This window comes from Rattus norvegicus, chromosome 2, assembly GCF_021556685.1.
Source record: "Rattus norvegicus strain SHRSP/BbbUtx chromosome 2, alternate assembly SHRSP_T2T, whole genome shotgun sequence".
NCBI lineage: Eukaryota > Metazoa > Chordata > Mammalia > Rodentia > Muridae > Rattus > Rattus norvegicus.
The window spans coordinates 25,165,045-25,184,512 of NC_141535.1; the positions used below are offsets into that span (position 1 = coordinate 25,165,045).

General features: G+C 42.1%; 1 protein-coding gene across 10 annotated transcripts in view; it reads right to left on the reverse strand.

Annotated features, from left to right (window-relative positions):
- Positions 1–19,468, reverse strand: part of Msh3 (mutS homolog 3) — a 141,295-nt gene that overhangs the window by 37,833 nt on the left and 83,994 nt on the right. For all 10 annotated transcript variants that reach the window (XR_015667100.1, XR_015667099.1, XR_015667104.1 and 7 more), the window contains 4 exon segments: positions 15,650–15,714; positions 11,699–11,815; positions 6,658–6,765; positions 489–600 (listed from right to left, as the gene is read on the reverse strand). Coding sequence is in view for 7 of the 10 variants with exons in the window: in XM_087629934.1 (XP_087486060.1) it covers positions 489–600; positions 6,658–6,765; positions 11,699–11,815; positions 15,650–15,714 (402 nt within the window). In the remaining 3 variants the exon portion in view is untranslated.

Consider the following 19,468-nt stretch of genomic DNA (forward strand, 5'->3'; position numbering starts at 1 on the left):
CCTGTTCTCCACTTGCTGTCACTATCGATATCAACAGCTCTGAAATCTTGCTTCACAATGGGGGACTAATGTAGCATCCACAGTGTCCTGTAAGAGAACTCCAGCTTAGATTAGCTAATCACTTCCATGCTTTCGGAGCATCTGAAAATAGTGCAACACAGGACAGAACACGCTAATGCCGTATGCTAATGGAAATTTGAAAAAGCATTCTATAATTCCAACATCATTAACATATTTGTGATATAAGGCATTTTTATGGGGTTACATCTAAGAAGTAAGATAATTACTTCAGTCTTTAGTTGCTAACCTTTGCATCTACAGAGATTTTCCATTGGGGATTATACCAATTCCACAGTTGGTGAATATAAACTATGCCTGGGATTGGTCCACTTAAAGCTGAGGATACAGCGAGACATGAAAATATTTCATACAACGTTGCAATCAATGTCCTTACCACACGCTGGTTTTGGGTGTCATATGGTACTTACTGATAAATTTGTACTGTTGGGCACAAACTGATCTTGTTCACCCAGCAACACATCAATCATAGGGTGCCTTCCATTTTTTATGATGATTTTCTTTTCTTCTTGTAGAGTTGGCCTGAAAAAATAAGTTTCATTAACTTGTAGACACGAAAGGAGCTTTGTAAAAGAACCACTGCCTTGCTTGACATGAGGATAAGCCTTACATCTCAGCACAGGGGAGGCAGAAGTAGGGGGATATCCGAGAGCTTGAGGCCACCCTGGAGATACTGATACAGGGTGAAAGCCTTCAGCACCCAATAGGGAAGAGCATGCTCTGAATAAGGACTTGAGACTAAGAGTTAAACTCATCATCAGCTAGTCAGAACCAGGAGCCGGGATGGACCAGCAGCACACCGAAGGACAAGTCACAGCAAGCAATGAAGTCTATCTTCATGCGACTTCAGTTTTCATTTGTCTGTTGTCATCTGAGGTCAAGTCAGGACATGCATCAGTAAACAGTTCAGATCACTGGCACATCACTTCGTAGACATGTAAGGCCATTTCCAGGTTAAATTATCACCTTAACATAAGTGACACTGGGTTTGAGGCCATCCCATGTTTTCACAAACAGTGGTCCATAGTACCTTTTATTTTTGAAACAAAACATAAATTACTGCCGTGTTATTCTTTGGTTTTGAAGTCTTTATATTTTTCAGTTTTAAATCTTTTTTTTTTTTTTTTTTTTTTTTAGATTTATTTGTGTGTATGAATAAGTGCCATGTGAGGGCCTGGGAGTTGTGGATGGTTGTGAGCGGCCATGTGGGTGCTGGGAATTGAACCCAGGTCCTCTGTAAGAGTGCTGGTGCTCCCAACCACTGAGCAATCTTGCCAGCCCACCTTATCCATTTCTAAATACAGCTTTATTCTACCTCTCAAAGCCGCGTAGGTCAGAACACTTCCTCAGACGGTGACAGTTAGGCAGTTTGATGTCCTTAGCCTTTGGCTGCACAATCACACTCTACATGCATGGCACTGGCTATATTCTACTCGAAACAGTTCAATACACCGCCCCACGGACACTTTTGCTCAATAGCTTATTTAAATAATCTTTACACATAAATATATATTTCACTATCTACCACCTGAGTCTAATGGATCCTTGTTTCTAATTTTTTAAATCTATTTTAATAACTTTAATAAAATAATTTTAAAAGTCAAACTTAGAACAAATAATTATCACTTGTTCATTATATTATTACATACTTAATACTTATTATTATTTGTATGATAATAATTACTAGTATACAAAGTATTATTGTTATACAATGCCAGAGGTCATGGCCTCATTCGTGTTAGACTCAATCTACAGTTTAATTGGCATGGCAAACCACATTTTATTCATTTCTTTCTTGTTCTTCAAGGTATACATACCCAGAATGGCTAACATGCAGAACATAACATATTCATGTCTGAATATTAAATTACAAATTTTAATGTATTTCTAGGAGGTTGTAGTCTATAGTTATGGTTCTTCTTATACGTTCATCAACAAAAAGAGAATAGTTGGAAACTGCTCGAAGCTCAGAATTTTCTTAAGGAGACACAGTTACCTTCATTCAATGCAAATCACTTTCATTTTTAGTTTCATAAATGGCAATTAGAATAATCAGTCAAATGAATCCTTTCACTAAACGTCATGTTTCAATTTCCTGCCTACCCACCTACACACTAAAGTAAATTATGTTGAACAAATATAGAAACACAGAAAACCATATCTCTTAGCAAAACGGGATAATCCAGGTTCTAACCAGCAAGCAGTAAATAATGACCTCACGTGTGACAACCAGGCCAGAAGAGCACATTTCATTTTATCCAAGTATTTGCGATCAATTCTTGACACATCAATAACTGTAACACAACATTAGTAACTGACACACCAACACTGTAACCTGAGCACTCATCATCCCAACTGTTTCTACCAGAGCCAACAACCACGGGCTGGCTCTGTCCTCCTCTTCACATTCATCTGAAGCGAGTGGGTGACTGTGAACTGCCTCTGGGGACTATGGCGCCCTGGCTACCGTGGGTAGACAGGGTAGGCTCTCAACATTCCCAGTGAATCAGAAGCAGATTACAGCGGTGCTGCCTGTGTTCTCTTCAGGCCTCTGGAAAGATCTCTGATCAGATGGGAAAGACACAATTAAAAACAGGAAAATGGAGTGATGGGGTCCTCTGCTAGGCCGTTTACCCTGCACTGGAGTAAGCTGGTGAAGGAGGCTGTCAGTTCCCGGGGATAAAACAGTAAATCCTGCAGATGGCTCAGGTCACTAAGTCCTCAAGTCTTTCAGAAGGCTGGCCAGTGGGCCTCTGTGCTTAAATAAGGCAGAATTTGTTTTTTAACCAAAAAAAGGAGTAAAATTTTTCATTGTCCTCTGGAAGACACTTAAAAGCTTGGAATTAGCGCTTATGAATGCTTACAGTACGGCATCCTGAAGACAGCAGGACATGTCTCATCGGATTCTCAGTGTTCTTCTGAGGCAGATCCCTGGGTAAAGTAAACCGCTCTTGATGGTAGACATTTGGACTGTGTCATAACAGCCCTACACGAGCTACTCTGTCTCTCTGTCTCTCTCTGTCTGTCTGTCTGTCTGTCTGTCTGTCTGTCTGTCTGTCTCTCTCTCTCTCTCTCTCTCTCTCCCTCTCTCTGTGTGTGTGTTTGTGTGTGTGTGTGTGTGTGTGTGTGTGTGTGTGTTCACTAAGGTAGATTCAATTCCTGAAATAGAATTTACAAGTCACCGGTATGCACAGTCTCTATCTTAGTAGACAGAAGTCACTATTAACATGCCTTCCTACCAGCACAGTATGAAGCCCACTGGATTTTCTCAGACCCTCAATTGAAACTGATTTACTCATGTTTTCCAGTTTTTGTCAATGCAGTGGGTAAATGGAGCTAACTTGTTTTTATTGTGTGCTATCTATATTTTAAAACAACTATTTTTGAAACAGTGACTCCAGTGTCTTAAGTAAGCTGCGGTCACTCACGAAGGGAAGGAGCTTGGGTCACCCATGAAAGGGGTGGGGCATCTTGGTTACTTTATGTCACCATCGAGAGTCTCCTGGGAAGAGGAATCTCAACTGAAGAATCGCTTCCATCAGACTGGCCTGTGGCCATGTCTGTGTGATTATTTTGATGGATGTTAGAGGTGGGCGTGTGGGCAGCACCATCCCCAGGCAGGGGTTCTGAGCTGTGTAAGAAAGCTTAGCAGAGCATGAGGCAGAGAGCACAGGCAGGCAGTGCTCCCTCAGGGGCTGTTTCAGTTCCTGCCTGACCTCCCTCAGAGGAGCACTGTAACCTGAATGAGCAAGCCACATAACCCTTTCCTCCCCAAGCTGCTTTTAGTCAGAGTTTTATCACAGCAACAGGAGAAAAACTAGAACAAAGGCACACATGAAGTGACAAGAAAAGATAGGGGTTAAGAGTAGACAGAGTGCTAAAGTCAGGGTCCTTATGCGGGCAGCTTACAGGTTTGTTACAAGAGAAAAAGAAGAAAGAACATGTAAGAAATATACATTTTAAGATCAGATCCTAGATGCTCTACCAAGTGAGGTCAGGTGACACTGGTGTGACTGAGAGTTCCACTGCAGTCACAGTGTGACTATAATCAGCAATGACTTATTCTGTTACTATCAACATTACAGAATGACAGTGTTCTCAGGAGGGGAAGGAGCACAGGGAACTCACAGCCCGGACTTGCTATTCCAGGACAGAACAGCCACACAGGCAAGACAGGCAGGGCACATGGATGTGTCACAAGGCGGTGAGGGGAGGACGGAGGAAATGTACATGTTTCCTGGAAAGAATGAAACATTTGAATATGAACAGATGCTGCTACTATAATGTATATATTTTTAATTGCAGCTTTTCTCTTTTAACTGTCCCAGAGGAACAGAATATGAACAATGTTAAGGAAACAAGGACTATAATGCAAATTGTACAGAAAGGCCTAAAAGAAAGGTTATGTGCAGGTAACCTAAAGGTTACCGGACAGTTAATAGGATCATCTTGACAGCATTAGAAAAGATGGCAATTGTGACGCCAAGAAATCCACTGGAACTAAGGATCAGAGCTCACACGTACTAACATCGCAAAAACCTGAAGATTGAAGAAAAATGTGTTTGCCTCTCATACAACTTAAAATGTATTAAATGCAAGTTTTCTGTTTCATTGCTTTTTGCATCCACTTTAAGAGCCTGTTACAATATATTGTAGGAAGTACATAAGATTATTTAGGTAGCTTTCCCAAACCCCACTGGATTTTCCTTACATACACAGTATAGAATTTGGAAAAATATTTAGCAGTTGAATTGTTCTCTGAAATGCTAAACGATGACTTACTCGATAATCTAGAACATTCTTTGGCTAAGGATAAACAGAAGAGTTGGCTGACGTGCACAGACTGCTGTCCAGAGAGGCACCTGGTAACAACCATGCCAGCATCAGGCAGAAATTGACAGAAGGGAGGCCCAGGGCAGCAAGACCAGGAGTGTTGAGAGGTATCTGAAGGCACAGGGAAGCTGACCAGGGACAGCCGTGAGCTGGGGAAAGAGCTGTCAAGGACTGCCCAAGGACAGATGTGACCTGGGGAAAGAGCTGTCAAGGACTGCCCCAAGGACAGATGTGACCTGGGGAAAGAGCTGTCAAGGACTGCCCCAGGTATAAGAGGAGCTGGGAGGAGCTGCAGCCACCTCCCATCACCTGATCTGGAACAGGTAACGCTGGACTGACAGTGTCCTGCAATGTTTACTAGATGCATTCGCTCCAGAAAGGGCACAGCATAAAATCACTTCTACAGGTGATGACTGAGATCACCACACAGTCAAGAAGTCTGATAAAGCAAACAAACAAACAAACAAATAAAACAAAAACCGAGGTGAAATGACAAGCAACACAGATCCACAAGAGCTTCAGGTCCCTGAACTGACAAAGACGTTATTTTAACCACCCCTGCTTATGTACAGAGAAGAGGCAAGAAGTCACATCAACTGACTGCAGACTAAGTTCTCATAATAATCCACGACAAATAGGATATACATTTCCCTTGTTTACTACAAGGAAGATTCAGCTGTAAGATGTCTACAGGTAACCGACTAGGCAACACTGTGTATGCTTGAAATGTCTTTGGTGTGATAAAGAACTAGGTAGTAATTGCAATGCCAAGAATCTACTTTAAACATGACTGTTATGACCAACGATATAGATCTATTGATCACAAATGGGCAATAAAATAATACTACATTTAGAGAACGTAGCGTATATACTGAGTCCTCCAACTCTCTCTCACAAAGAAGAAATACTGTACAATAACAACCTTGCTTTAATGACCTCTATGTACCAGAGGTTATAGGACATTTGAGTATTATTTTAAAAAATTGACATACTACAAAGAAGAAACCAGTATGAAATGAGTAAGGCCGTCAGGTTGTCCGCTAGGAGCTCGACCACAGGCTTGGCCAGGTAGCACCTTCACGGGTTTTCCTTTTAGTGCCCACAGAAGCGAAACAGTCTCTTTTCTGAAATGCGTAGTTTCAATTAAAAATGCCTTTGAAAGAGAACTTATTGAAAAGACGGAATTACTACTTAAAGTTGGATTTAGTATCTAGCTAGAATCCTAGTATCCTTTATGAGGAGGAGAATACAGAATGTTGGGATGCCCAGAGGCCAATAAAGAAGAGTGGTATGAACCTGGCTCTCAACATCTCAACAGGAGGCTCAGGAAAGCTCACAGAACCCCCTACCACCACCACCACACACAGAACCCCATCTTCCCAGTCCCTCGTTCATGTGCAAGGTTTTATAACTGTAGTTTTAAAAACTGAAATGAAACACATTATTCAATTCCAAGTCAAAGTTAACAGCAAAAGGACTCCTCAAGCTTCCTTTAAAAACTTAACATAAACCTAAAAGTTCAATCGGAACACTCACTTCCAGAGTTACGCCAGGCTTCTGCACTCGTCAGTCATAAAACAATAAGAGAGTTTATTTTTCACATTACATCATACACGTGATATGTAGCTTTACAAGAACATAGCGCACCTGAGCAACTGCAGCATTTTATAACTGCAGAAGCGAAGTGACTGGGTTCTCCATTTTATCTGGAACCGTGGTAAACGAGAGGAATGAGAAACGCGTTACCTGCAGTAACTTCCTTGCTTGGCGACCTTGGCCAGGGAGAAAATGCAGTCCACAGTTGCTAGGTGATCCACGGCCTTACACAAAGTGTGGTAATGTTCACCAAAATTCCTACAGGAACAGCAACAAGATGAGCAGGCTGCTTTCTTGACCCCTGACATCTGTGCAGCAAACCACCTGCCTGCTTGTAACATAAACACAAAGCACAAAGAGATAGCTAACGGCTAACGGAGAAGGACAGCGGATTGACCTATCTTTTATGATAAAATGGGTTACTGAATCTTCGGTTTGACAGTTGTATAAACCTAAAACAGCTTCTGCATGATGATGTCTGTGTGTGTGTGGGGTGTGTGTGTGTGTGCGTGTGTGTGTGTGTGTGTAATATACATACACATATGTAAAAGGTCACAGATGAACACGTTTCATCTGACTGACATTTTGCTTCAGGACAGAAATTTCAGGGTAGAAATCAGTTTCACTCTGCTTCCTTCCACAGCTTCAAGAACTACTCAGGGAGTCAGCTTCCCCAGGCACTCCTCCTAATAGCAACACCAAACCTTGGAGTAATTATATTGGTACCTCTCGTACAGAACTGGCAGAATCCTGTCTGTCTGACTGACTTAGCCCTAGTATCTGGTTCACACTGCCAACACTGAACAGACACTGCAATTAAGAGTTGTTATAGACATGGCAGAAATGAGAACTTCAGTTCACTTAACACCTGTGGTGGAAAACATCGGGACTGTCATTAAAAGATTCATTCAAAAACTGAAGGGAAATGTTTATAGAGTTGGGTTTTTTAAACTTGTTTTTACCTGTATTATTGTATTATCTCATATCACAGTATTTTATTCCAATATATACATAATATTCCAATATGTATAATACTTACAAACTATGGACATCTAAATTTAATGATAAATTGTGGGTATTGAAAATGAATGTAGTTGGCCAGGCAGGATGCATATGTCTATAATCCCAGCACTCAGGAGATGACCTGAGAAAGCACAAGTTCAAGGTCACACTCAGCTCGTAGGCATCCAAGGCACAAAAGAGCCCAAGACAATTTTAAATGTTCAGAATGAAATATCCTTTAAGTAAAGAGATAACTGAGCTTAGACTTGAGAGTGAGTTCTCATCTGAGAGAGACGGAGGCTCTGCTAAATGAACAACATTCAAACATAGGCAGACATAACTCAGATTCTTTGGAGCAGGAGAATGAAGAAAGGGGGTGACACCTAAGTCCACAGAGGGTGCAAGAGAAAGGCTGAAGGAAACTCTCCTCACTGCACACAGGAGGGCCCCTGTGACCAGCCACACAGTCCTCACAGCATCCCCTGTCTGCTGTGTTTTCTCTTGTTATCAGCACTTGGGTACACCCCACGGCCTATCTATCACACACTAAGCAATGATCACTCCCAGACCTCCACCTCCAATTCTAAATCGTGGCCGCGCCTCAGGATGCGATTCTGCAAGCTTCACTTAGCACTGTCACTCGTTTCTGTACACAGAAACACACACAAGTTGCTTGTCTTATTCATAAAAACAAGCTGTAATTCAGATATGCCTTTCACAAACTGAATACCTTTCTTTAAAAAAAAATTAATCTATACTGTGGATTTCAGAAGTGTTGAATTTCAGTCTACTTGCAACTTAAAAAAGTTTTACACCATTTCTCAGCTTATAAAGGGCCTGGATTAAATTACAATAATGACCAGTTTTCCTGCTTTTATCTTGCTTTTAAAAGAACCCCATTTTCTGATGTTTTATTATTAAAAGTATTCTATTAGCGACATTTTCATGTACCTTTTATTTATCATTTGGGAATTAAGAATTGCATTCACAGTGTACTTTATACATGTATTTATGTATATTTACCTGAGTAGACAGGACATGTTAATTAATTAGCATATTTACCTTGAATTAAAGTTTATTAAAATAGGTAACAGGAATTTTACCAATAGTCTAAGAGTTTGTGCAAATCCCAGATACACAATGCTTATGCCCCTATATCAGCTGGACTTCCTCAGATGTTACCTGAAAAATGTCTTGTACTTTTAAACAACCTGGACACTGTGAGGCCCCATTCTACAGAAGCCTGCAGTGACCATCCTGGATCATTCCTAGTCTGACCTCAACCCTTTATCTATCTGACTTTTCACTCACACTTTAGACTGTGGCCTGTGCTGTCTTTAACAGAATTAATGACCCACCTTGTAGTCTAATCCTGGCTCTCTTCTCTTGTCAGAACAGTTTATCTATTGAATGTTTTAGTCCCTGCTTCTCTGCACTTAAGTGCCAATACACTTCGCACAAGGTGTTGTTTTAGACCTTCTCCCACTCCCTTCTCTTCAGGTCCAATGAAGACCACCATGACCCTATCCAACAGCCAATGGTAACTACCTGCTTCTGATGATCTTCTAATGGTCAGAAAAGAGATGAGTGATATAATTTTCAGTGGGTACCATTTCAGTTAAAAAAAAAACAATCAAAGTAATAATGAGACTATTTAGATATAGGCAACTATGTTCCTTCTTATGTCAATGACATAAGACGTCAATAAAGAGAACCATTATTAAACTGTAAATATCACAAATGTCACACATACCCTGTTTAGTTTCTGTGCATATTGTTGTACACCTCAGCAAATTTCAGAGACCACTCATACTTCCAAGAACAACAAGGCAAACCTGGGCAATTCAGGTAACAAGTGGAGCCAGGCATTGGTAAGTGGTTCTCTCCTAGGATTCCACTACTTGGGAGGTAAGGCAGAGGGTCAGAAGTTTGAAGATCAGCTTTAGTAACAGGCTAAGACTGAGGCCAGCTGGGGCCACATGAAGGTCCATCTCAACAAGACAGTGTATCTACAGCCAAACAAATGAACGAACGGCATGTGGGAGACGGGCTCTGCCACAGAAAGATGCGACCTCAGCACTCTGCCGTAGACAGCCCACGCTCATGTCCCAGCAAGGTGACTTTGATTCTGGGCCCACAGAAGCAAATGAGGACACCTGGGTTCTAAAGCTGTTATGTTGACCAGACGCTTACTACCAAATGGTACTCAACAATTCTGGTGGTTAATAAGAATGGAAAACAGTCTATCTTATTTGAAAATGCATCTTTCATATATTCTCATCAACTATTATATGCGAGAGAATATGATCCGATTTTTAAAGAATTTAGAAGTGAGAAAAGCCCACAGTCCATATTCTAAGACACAAGAGACACATTTTGAGAAAAGATGTCACTCCCAGTAGTGATCACGGCCTTGATTCTATGACTAGTGCACAAGACAACCTCAGTAAGAAATAGCTATGCTGAGGTGGTTGGGATTGAACCCTCTGATGTCAGGCTCCCTGAGGGTAACCATCTCTTCACAACATGGTATTCACACAATCTGGTACCTCAGTAAGGCATGTGTAAGACAGTGCTGTGCTGAGTGGAGCTCTAACGACAAATGCTCTACATACACTCCAACCGACGTTTAAATCTGAAACCTCAATAATGCTCCTTAGTTTATCTTTTATTTCTTCTTTAATTTAGAACAGGGCCTCACTATGTGGGCTTAGCTGCCCAGCTACTGGGATCATATGCCTGATGCATACGTTTTCTCTTTATTTTCTTTTCTGCTTTTAACTACTGAACTGTTTCTCTTTCCCACGTATAAAGTAAGAAATAAATGTATAAGCACACACATCGTAAAAACCTCTGAAATGATGTTTGCAAAGTGGAGGGATTAAAACCACCCCCCCCCATCCAGAACTACCTATTGTCCTGAGTCCACACTCAAAAACACGAGTTCTCAGACCCTTCAGAATGCAGCCCTCAAGGGTGGAAATGTCTAAGTTTACTTTAATTTGCATGCTATCAGTAATTCAACTATGGGAAAGAGGAAAACCTAAAAGATTTGAGTTCCCTAAAAAGAGAGATTAAAAGTTAGCTGGGAAAAAAATCGAATAGACAAACTTGTATTTCTACACGTAAGACTGAGTCATCTGAAAGGGCTCGGGTTAGATAAATAAGGGGAAAAGCTTGGTCTCTATTCTTTTTACTCAGTTCTCTGACCCAGAGGAGACTGGTATCTCCTTGCTGCCTCCCAAATTCTCACTGTAAGAGGCTCCCTGCTGCCCTCACCGAACCTTTACCCTGTAAGGTTTTAGACAGAGAGACTAACAGCTCTCTGCCCACAGACCTATAGCACATGCTTGGGAACATGATGGCCCAGTCCAATTGTGCAGCCGTCCGCTCTCTTGCTGTGGAGGACTGACTTCTCCCCTGTGCACCTCACTTTATTCTCTTGTACATTGTGTGCAATAATGCCATCTCATGCCATGGGGCTCATGAAAGGAGACGTGGCTACACAGGAAACCCCATGGTTTCATGGAAGTCAGTGGTGCACACCTCTTCCCAGCTTCAGAGCAGAGGGTCAGGAAATGGGCTCGCTGGAAGTGTTTACGAGGCAGGAAACAGCAAACTACAAACACTCCTGCTTCCCAAGAGCAGACACACAGCAGCACACCAGCGCCTAAGACAGAGTATGAACAAGTGGGTGTCAATCAAGCCAGCATGTGAGCCATTCTGGGAGACAAGGCTACGAGCCCTTCGAAGAAATCCTGTACCACAAAAATGAAAACCATGGCACATTATTCTAAATTAAAACAAAGTAAAGAAGCAAGACTAATGCCACGTGTAAGCGCTAATTAGATCTTTCCTTTAAATATTGAGGCGGGGACACTGGGGAAACTCAAATATATTCATTTTTCAAAAATATTGGTTTATTTTTATATGTATGACTATTTGTCTGCATGTATGTATGTGCAGCACATGTATGCATCAAATATATTCTTAAACTTTCCTGTAGGTAAAAATGGGAGTAAATTTGTTGGCAGGGGACTGAAAATCAAGTCCAGGAAGATAAATGCCCCCCTATCTTCTGGTAGGTCACAGAAGCAATCTCTACATTTTTTAGGGGGAGGGTGTGTGGACATTTTCAGTCTATTTCTCAGAGCACAGACTCAGAGCTTTCTGTTCACTGCAAACTCACTCTAGAAAGTCAAGCCATTCAGCATTGCAGTCAAGGACTAGCTGCTCCCGGAGTTGATTCAGACGTCTGTAGTTTTCCACGACAAAAGGAGAGTGAAAGCGGCTCACGGCTTTTGTGCTAGGAGAGGAAGAAGGGGACAAAAAGGAAATCAAGGTTATAAGAATCAATGCGGCCATCGTTTCAGAACCAGAACGTTAAAGCAGTTACTATTCACTGACAGACCTTGGGCATAAACAGCTGTAAACACAGAGCATTCTTTCCTTAAGGTCCCGATTTTGACTCTTAGACAATGTATGTTCAGGAAGCTTTTAAAATGTTCTTCAAATTATAATATCTGTATGATAGAGTCAGAGTTGAAACTTATTTCATTGGCAAAGCCTTTTCCTCTCCATTATGCTAAAGAAAAACAGTTGCTTAAAAACAGAAGCAAGTGCAGCAACAGATGGGTGACAAGGAAGGGCGGACACACTGGTGAAGGCCGAACAGCTCTTGAGATTTTATACTCCTCTACTTGGCGTAATTCAGTGCAAAAAGGAAATAATATATCACAAAGACGGCCAATGCATGAATCTAGAATGTAAAACAGACTGTTCTTCAGACCCAGTGGCCCTGAGTGAGATCTCCCACAAGCTCCTCTGGGCTTGAGCATAAGCCACTTTCTCCGTCAAGAAGGGGTAGAGAGCATATGGGAGCTAGTGTCTATAGCTGGACGTGCTAGCCAAGGCCTGGACCAGCATCGGTAACTTGTTGGAACAGACTCGGTATGAACTGCGGCATAGCGAGGACTGTAAGGGTGCCTGCCCTGCACAGGAACCTGAAATCAGAGTGTTTAGCAGACACCTAGGTATGGGGTTCAAAGAGTGGAGGCTGCTCCTGCTGGCACTAACCATGGGCAACATGCCTTAGAAGAGCTCAGCTCCTACACCACACTGCACAGTTAGCTTTACCTTAGCTGTTGGATACTGAAAGCGAGACTGATGATGCTCAAACCTACCCATGTACCAAGGCTCTGGCGGCCAAACAACACAGTAAATGGAAAAAAGCCCACACCAAAATGCCTTACAGTTCATTAGATGTTAGGACTGCAAGTTCAGAAGAGGCCAGCATCAACTTCTGCCTTACCTGTTGCTCTTCAATTACATGATCTAGGGTTCTAAGCAAACAGTTACCACAGATTTGTCTTCTACAGTTGCTTAGTGAGTTACTGTTCCACAGACCAATATGGGTATTAATAATGTCTCTTTATAAAGCACATTTTCATTTATTATCTGTCCTATAGGACAAAAGTCAATACAAGGAAGGACGCTCTGAGGAAACAAATATCCCCCAAGTCAACACTACTCACATCTACAGCTTCAGTGGCATAAGGGGAAAACAAGGTATTTGAGTTCAAGAAACCCATGTGTATGTTAAAGTATCTGTTGCCATGGCAATGAAGAATAGTTACATTTTTAATTAACATAAACTAATCGCCATTAACACCATGCGGTAATTTCCCTTGATCCTTTACATAAGAATACCTTCATTTCACCACTAGCCATAAGTCTGCCTAATTATCTTGGGCAAATGCATTTTCACCCCGAGTCATACATACACAGAAAGAGGAGCAGCGACAGAGATTCCAGCCAGCACACTACTCAAAAGCACACCCTTCTCCTGAATTCCCTCCAAGGAACTGATGCTAACCAAGGACAAAATGCTCCAACACTGTTAACGTCTATATTCATCAGCTCAAGACGTAAGTTACAAAAAGAAGGAACCACTATAACTACGTGCCAAGGAAAACACTGAGAGTGAACACACACAATGCTCAATGAAGAGGAAAATGAAATTTCAGCTTCTTAAAAAAAGTCAGGTAATCTTGAACACATGGGCACTGGAGAAAACTTGCTGAACAAAACACCAATGGCTTATGCTCTAAGATCAAGAATCGACAAATGGGATCTCATAAAACTACAAAGCTTCTGTAAGGCAAAGGACACTGTGGTTAGGACAAAACGGCAACCAACAGATTGGGAAAAGATCTTTACCAATCCTACAACAGATAGAGGCCTTATATCCAAAATATACAAAGAACTCAAGAAGTTAGACCACAGGGAGACAAATAACCCTATTAAAAAATGGGGTTCAGGGGTTGGGGATTTAGCTCAGTGGTAGTGCGCTTGCCTAGGAAGCGCAAGGCCCTGGGTTCGGTCCCCAGCTCCGAAAAGAAAGAAAAAAAAAGAAAAAAGAAAAAAAAAAAAGAAAAAAAAAAAGAAAAAAAAAAAGAAAAAAAAATGGGGTTCAGAGCTAAACAAAGAATTCACAGCTGAGGAATGCCGAATGGCTGAGAAACACCTAAAGAAATGTTCAACATCTTTAGTCATAAGGGAAATGCAAATCAAAACAACCCTGAGATTTCACCTCACACCAGTGAGAATGGCTAAGATCAAAAACTCAGGTGACAGGAAATGCTGGCAAGGATGTGGAGGAAGAGGAACACTCCCTCATTGTTGGTGGGATTGCAGACTGGTACAACCATTCTGGAAATCAGTCTGGAGGTTCCTCAGAAAATTGGACATTGCACTACCTGAGGACCCAGCTATACCTCTCCTGGGCATATACCCAAAAGATGCTCCAACATGTAACAAGGACACATGCTCCACTATGTTCACAGCAGCCTTATTTATAATAGTCAGAAGCTGGAAAGAACCCAGATGCCCTTCAACAGAGGAATGGATACAGAAAATGTGGTACATCTACACAATGGAATACTACTCAGTTATCAAAAACAATGACTTCATGAAATTCATAGGCAAATGGATGGAACTGGAAAATATCATCCTGAGTGAGGTAACCCAATCACAGAAAAACACACATGGTATGCACTCATTGATAAGTGGATATTAGCCCAAATGCTCAAATTACCCTAAATGCGCAGAACACATGAAACTCAAGAAGGATGACCAAAATGCGAATGCTTCACTCCTTCTTTTAAAGGGGAACAAGAATATCCATAGGAAGGGATAGGGAGGCAAAGTTTAGAACAGAGGCTGAAGGAACACCCATTCAGAGCCTGCCCCACATGTGGCCCATACATATACAGCCACCCAATTAGACAAGATGGATGAAGCAAAGAAGTGCAGACCGACAGGAGCCGGATGTAGATCGCTCCTGAGAGACACAGCCAGAATACAGCAAATACATAGGCGAATGCCAGCAGCAAACCACTGAACTGAGAATAGGACCCCCGTTGAAAGAATCAGAGGAAGGACTGGAAGAGCTTGAAGGGGCTCGAGACCCCATATGTACAACAATGCCAACCAACCAGAGCTTCCAGGGACTAAGCCACTACCCAAAGACTATACATGGACTGACCCTGGACTCTGACCTCATAGGTAGCAATGAATATCCTAGTAAGAGCACCAGTGGAAGGGGAAGCCCTGGGTCCTGCTAAGACTGAACCCCCAGTGAACGGGATTCTGGGGGGTGGGGGCGGCAATGGGGGTAAGAGGAGGAGGGGAACACCCATACAGAAGGGGAGGGGGAAGGGTTAGGGGGATGTTGGCATAGAAACTGGGAAAGGGAATAACACTCGAAATGTAAATAAGAAATACTTAAGTTAATAAAGGTGAAAAAAAAAAAGTCAGGGACAGCATTCATCCGAAAGTCAAACAACTTCAGGCATCTTACAGCTGAAGACGGTTCCTTAAGGTATGCCTCCCTGTGACAGACAGTACTCACAGGCATGGGACAAAGGCAACTGACAAAGGGGGAATGTACTCAAATATGTTCTTCAAAATATTTTTAAGTGAATGACAAAAGTTTAAAGAAAATCACCCCTGATTCAAAGTTCATCAGAAAATCAAAGGAGGAAAACAAGTCTTGCTGCAAGAAGGTGGCTGGCACGGGTCAATCAGCACAGATAAACACGCCGTAATTCAGGCTAGAAGTCAAAGGCCTTACACTTACCTTCCAACCTTCACCCAGTCAGTCGGGACGCAAGACACAGCTGAGTTCTTTATTTCAACCATAAACTAAAAGAAATGCAAATGAGCAGTGAGCTATGTAAATGGGCACATGCAATGACAGTGTGTTATCAGGCTTCTTCAAATCTCCTGTGACACTTTGGAAAACACTACGTAGTAAACATTATTAGTCAGAAATGTTCAAAATAAATCCAGTATTATTGCTGAGGGAGCTTCAGTACTTTCTAGTAATTTCTTTCATTCTTTACTATCCATGCACCTAAAGAATTCTGTTACTCAGTAGGATTAAGTTTAAAGTGTGTGTGTGTGTGTGTGTGTGTGTGTGTGTGTGTGTGTGTGTGTGTGTGTGTGTGTGTGTGTGATATGCCACACAGAGGCAGATGAGGACACTGGTTCACTGTTCTGCCTTGTCATTCTCTCTGTCCTATTTCCCTGAGTCAGGTGTCTCTCGGAACCTGGGGCTGCCTCAGCTAGACGGGGTGCCCAGCAATCCTACCGTCACTTCCTACCCGTCTTCCCATCACTCTACTTCAGGGCTGACGTTAAAGGTGCAGGTGAAGGCAGTCATGCTTTCTCTCTTTCCATGGGTGCTGGGGATTAGAACTGAGGTTCTCAAGCCTGTGAGCAAGGGTCCTTACACACTGAATCATCTCCCAACTCTACATATATAAGACTATAAAATGCTCCATTATTCTGTTCCACTATTTTGAGGTGTGTGGCCACCAGCCTGAACAGAATAGAGCTTTCAGAACAGTTTTCACATAAGAAGCCTATAAGTATCGTCAGACAGGCAGCCTTGACTTCTGCAAATGAAGACATTTCTTCCCTTATGAGAACATACATTTTCCTTTATAGGAATCTACCATTTCAAACATCACTTTTTAATTGATTAAATTTGCTCTTTGACAATTTCACACATATATTTGGTAATTCTGATTACTCCACACCCCTTTCTATCTCTCAGCCGTGTCATCTCCCAATCCTCTTCATAGGTCCCCTTTCCATATTTATATCTTTTGTTTTGTGACCAGTGTTTGTTTTTAACCAAGACCATCAGTTTGGTCACATGGTTGGAACTGCCCTTTGGAGCATATGGGCTTGCTGCTTGGTCCCTCCCCCAGAAGCTGTCAATTATTCAGTAAGGAGGGCTGGGGCCTTATGAGCTCCACTTCCATCCACAAGGGAAGCCCAGAAGATGACACTGCAACCCTTCTCATTTTTAGGCTCTTGTATTCTTTCCATTCACTCTTCTGCACTATTCCCTGAGCCTTACAGGAATTACCTTCATATATCCAACCACACTCCCTCCATAAGAGAGCCTCTCAGACAAGAATCAGAAGTAAAAAAAGTGAACTTATACCACATTCCATTTGTAGCACGAGTCAGAGATGTGTTCTCTCAGTATGCTCATAAACTAACTCATACTAACACACACACACACACACACACACTTGTTAATATGTTTAATATTCATACCAAGCAAAGATTTTCAAACTATTAATATTTCATGTATAAAAGTCGGTTAATACAGCTTCAAGTCTGCCATACTCATTCTACAGTTAAGAATAAACAGTCTATGGCTGGAAAGATGGCTCAGTGGGTAAGAACAGTGGCTGCTCTTCCAGACCGCCTGAGTTAAATCCCAAGCACCCACATGGCAGCTCACAATTGTCTGTAACTCCAGTTCCAGGGACCTGACAACCTCACATCGACATACATGCAGTCAAAGCATTAACACACATAAAATAAAAATAAAACTGTTAAAAATAAAATGTATCTTTAAAAAAAAGAATTAACAGTTCAAAAAATGCCCCTGTAGTTATAAAAATTAAGTAAAAACAAGCCAAAATTTAGATATTATTGATGAAAAATAAAATTACTAATTATACTAAACAATTCTTGGGTTTAAGAACACTCCGTGAAGGCTTTTGGCATTTTATGAAATGATTCCAAGAGTACCTAAGTCAAAGGCAGATATTAAATTCCAAGGCTACAGGATCCTAGCCCACGGGAGTTGGTGGTGAAGGGAGGTGATCCTTTTGGAAAGCCTATTAAACACGGTGCAGCATGAGAGCCGCTGTGTAGTGCTCAGACGTCCACTGCAGGGGCTACCACTGCCCCATCAAGCCAATGCCTTCCCAGCGTGCAGAAGGGAGGCATGGTGAGAGTCAGGAGAGCAGTGGTGCTCACATGCCTGTCCTTAGGTCTTAGCCTATGCCCGTCAGCACGGCTTGGGCTGTGCTGCAGGATAGGAAATCTTCTTTCCAGTGATTCCCTCTCCCTTTTGGGAAATGAATGAGCATGCAGACTCCTTGTTTATGAGTTTTACTGCTAAGGAAAAACCACTGGAAAAACAATGCATGTTCTAGAAAGCTCTGCAAGTTCTCACAGCAGTCCCCTTCTCTGCTGACTCCGCCACCCAGAAGCTAACCCAAGAATTCTGCCCTGAGTCATTCTAGTGAGCTTTCACGTTACTCTCCGGACTTCTGTCCTGGTTAAACATCAGACATTGTTACCAAAGTATGTTATTGCCAGTCTAGGCTAATACCATTGCCAAGTTTGCTGATAATCTTTCTACCATTTGTCTGTTTTCATTTTAGATAGATATGATCCAGGCTGGTATCAAATTCTTTGAACAGCCAAGGGTAACACGGACCTGGACTCTCCTGCCTCCACCTCCCAATCACTAGATTCAACTCCATCATCAGTGCCCGGCAATCACTAGATTCAACTCCATCATCAGTGCCCGGCAATTACTAGATTCAACTCCATCATCAGTGCCCGGCAATCTCTAGATTCAACTCCATCATCAGTGCCCGGCAATCTCTAGATTCAACTCCATCATCAGTGTCCAGGCAGCTCCTGACCTTCTCAGTGCCTGCATCCCTTTCCTCAGCATCACGTGGGCCCATTCCCCTCTCCCTAACTTTCCTATCCCCCCTAATAACTTTAAATGTTTCTTATTTAGAAAACTTAAAGGAGAGACAGACACATCTCTCTAGAGCAAAACACAGAGAAACCACCAATCTGACAGGCTCATGGGTGAAAGGAAGGCTTTTATTATCGATACGAGAGAATGAACAACCAGAGGCCTTTGGGCAGGTACAAAGCAGCTATGGCTACCTTTCTGGGGTGGAGAGGAGAGGGCACACTGCCAGGGCAGAGAGAAGAGCAGGAGCAGAGAAGAACCCCTGTTACAAGGATACAGCATGTGTGGGCTACAGCGTAGGCACGTGTCTGTAAGGGAAGCAGCTCTTCTCAGCAGACAGAAATGCACTCCACAGGCTTCTGTGGAACGATGAAAGAGGACTTTGACCTCTCTGCAGAGGTCCTATAACCCAGCTGAGCTGAGGCGAGGCCTTCACTATAGACAAGCCAGTGGCCTGCTTTTGGGGGGTACTTGAGGGTTTTTTCCCCTTTGGACCTAACAAATACAAAACATTTATCTGGATAAGCTATATGTCATGAATGAACAAAGTTTTCATAAAGATTATTCTTAGTCTTTGATGCCTTTTCCTTTAAGAATAATAATACTATCAATGTTATATCAAATCTAATTATCACCCATATCCAAATCCATATTTGGTTAAGGTTAAGAGACAGATAGTTCATTGCTGTCATAAAAATGACCAGCACAGAAGTAAGCTATATAAAGTTACATAACATTCATCTTTCATGACTTTATTGCAGACCAGTATGTCAGGAGGCAACATATAATAAGGCTTAGTGTGCTAACGATATGAAAAAGCTAGGAGAAGAGGACTAGGAATGTTACCGGACACTGGCTTGCTAGTGTGGCACA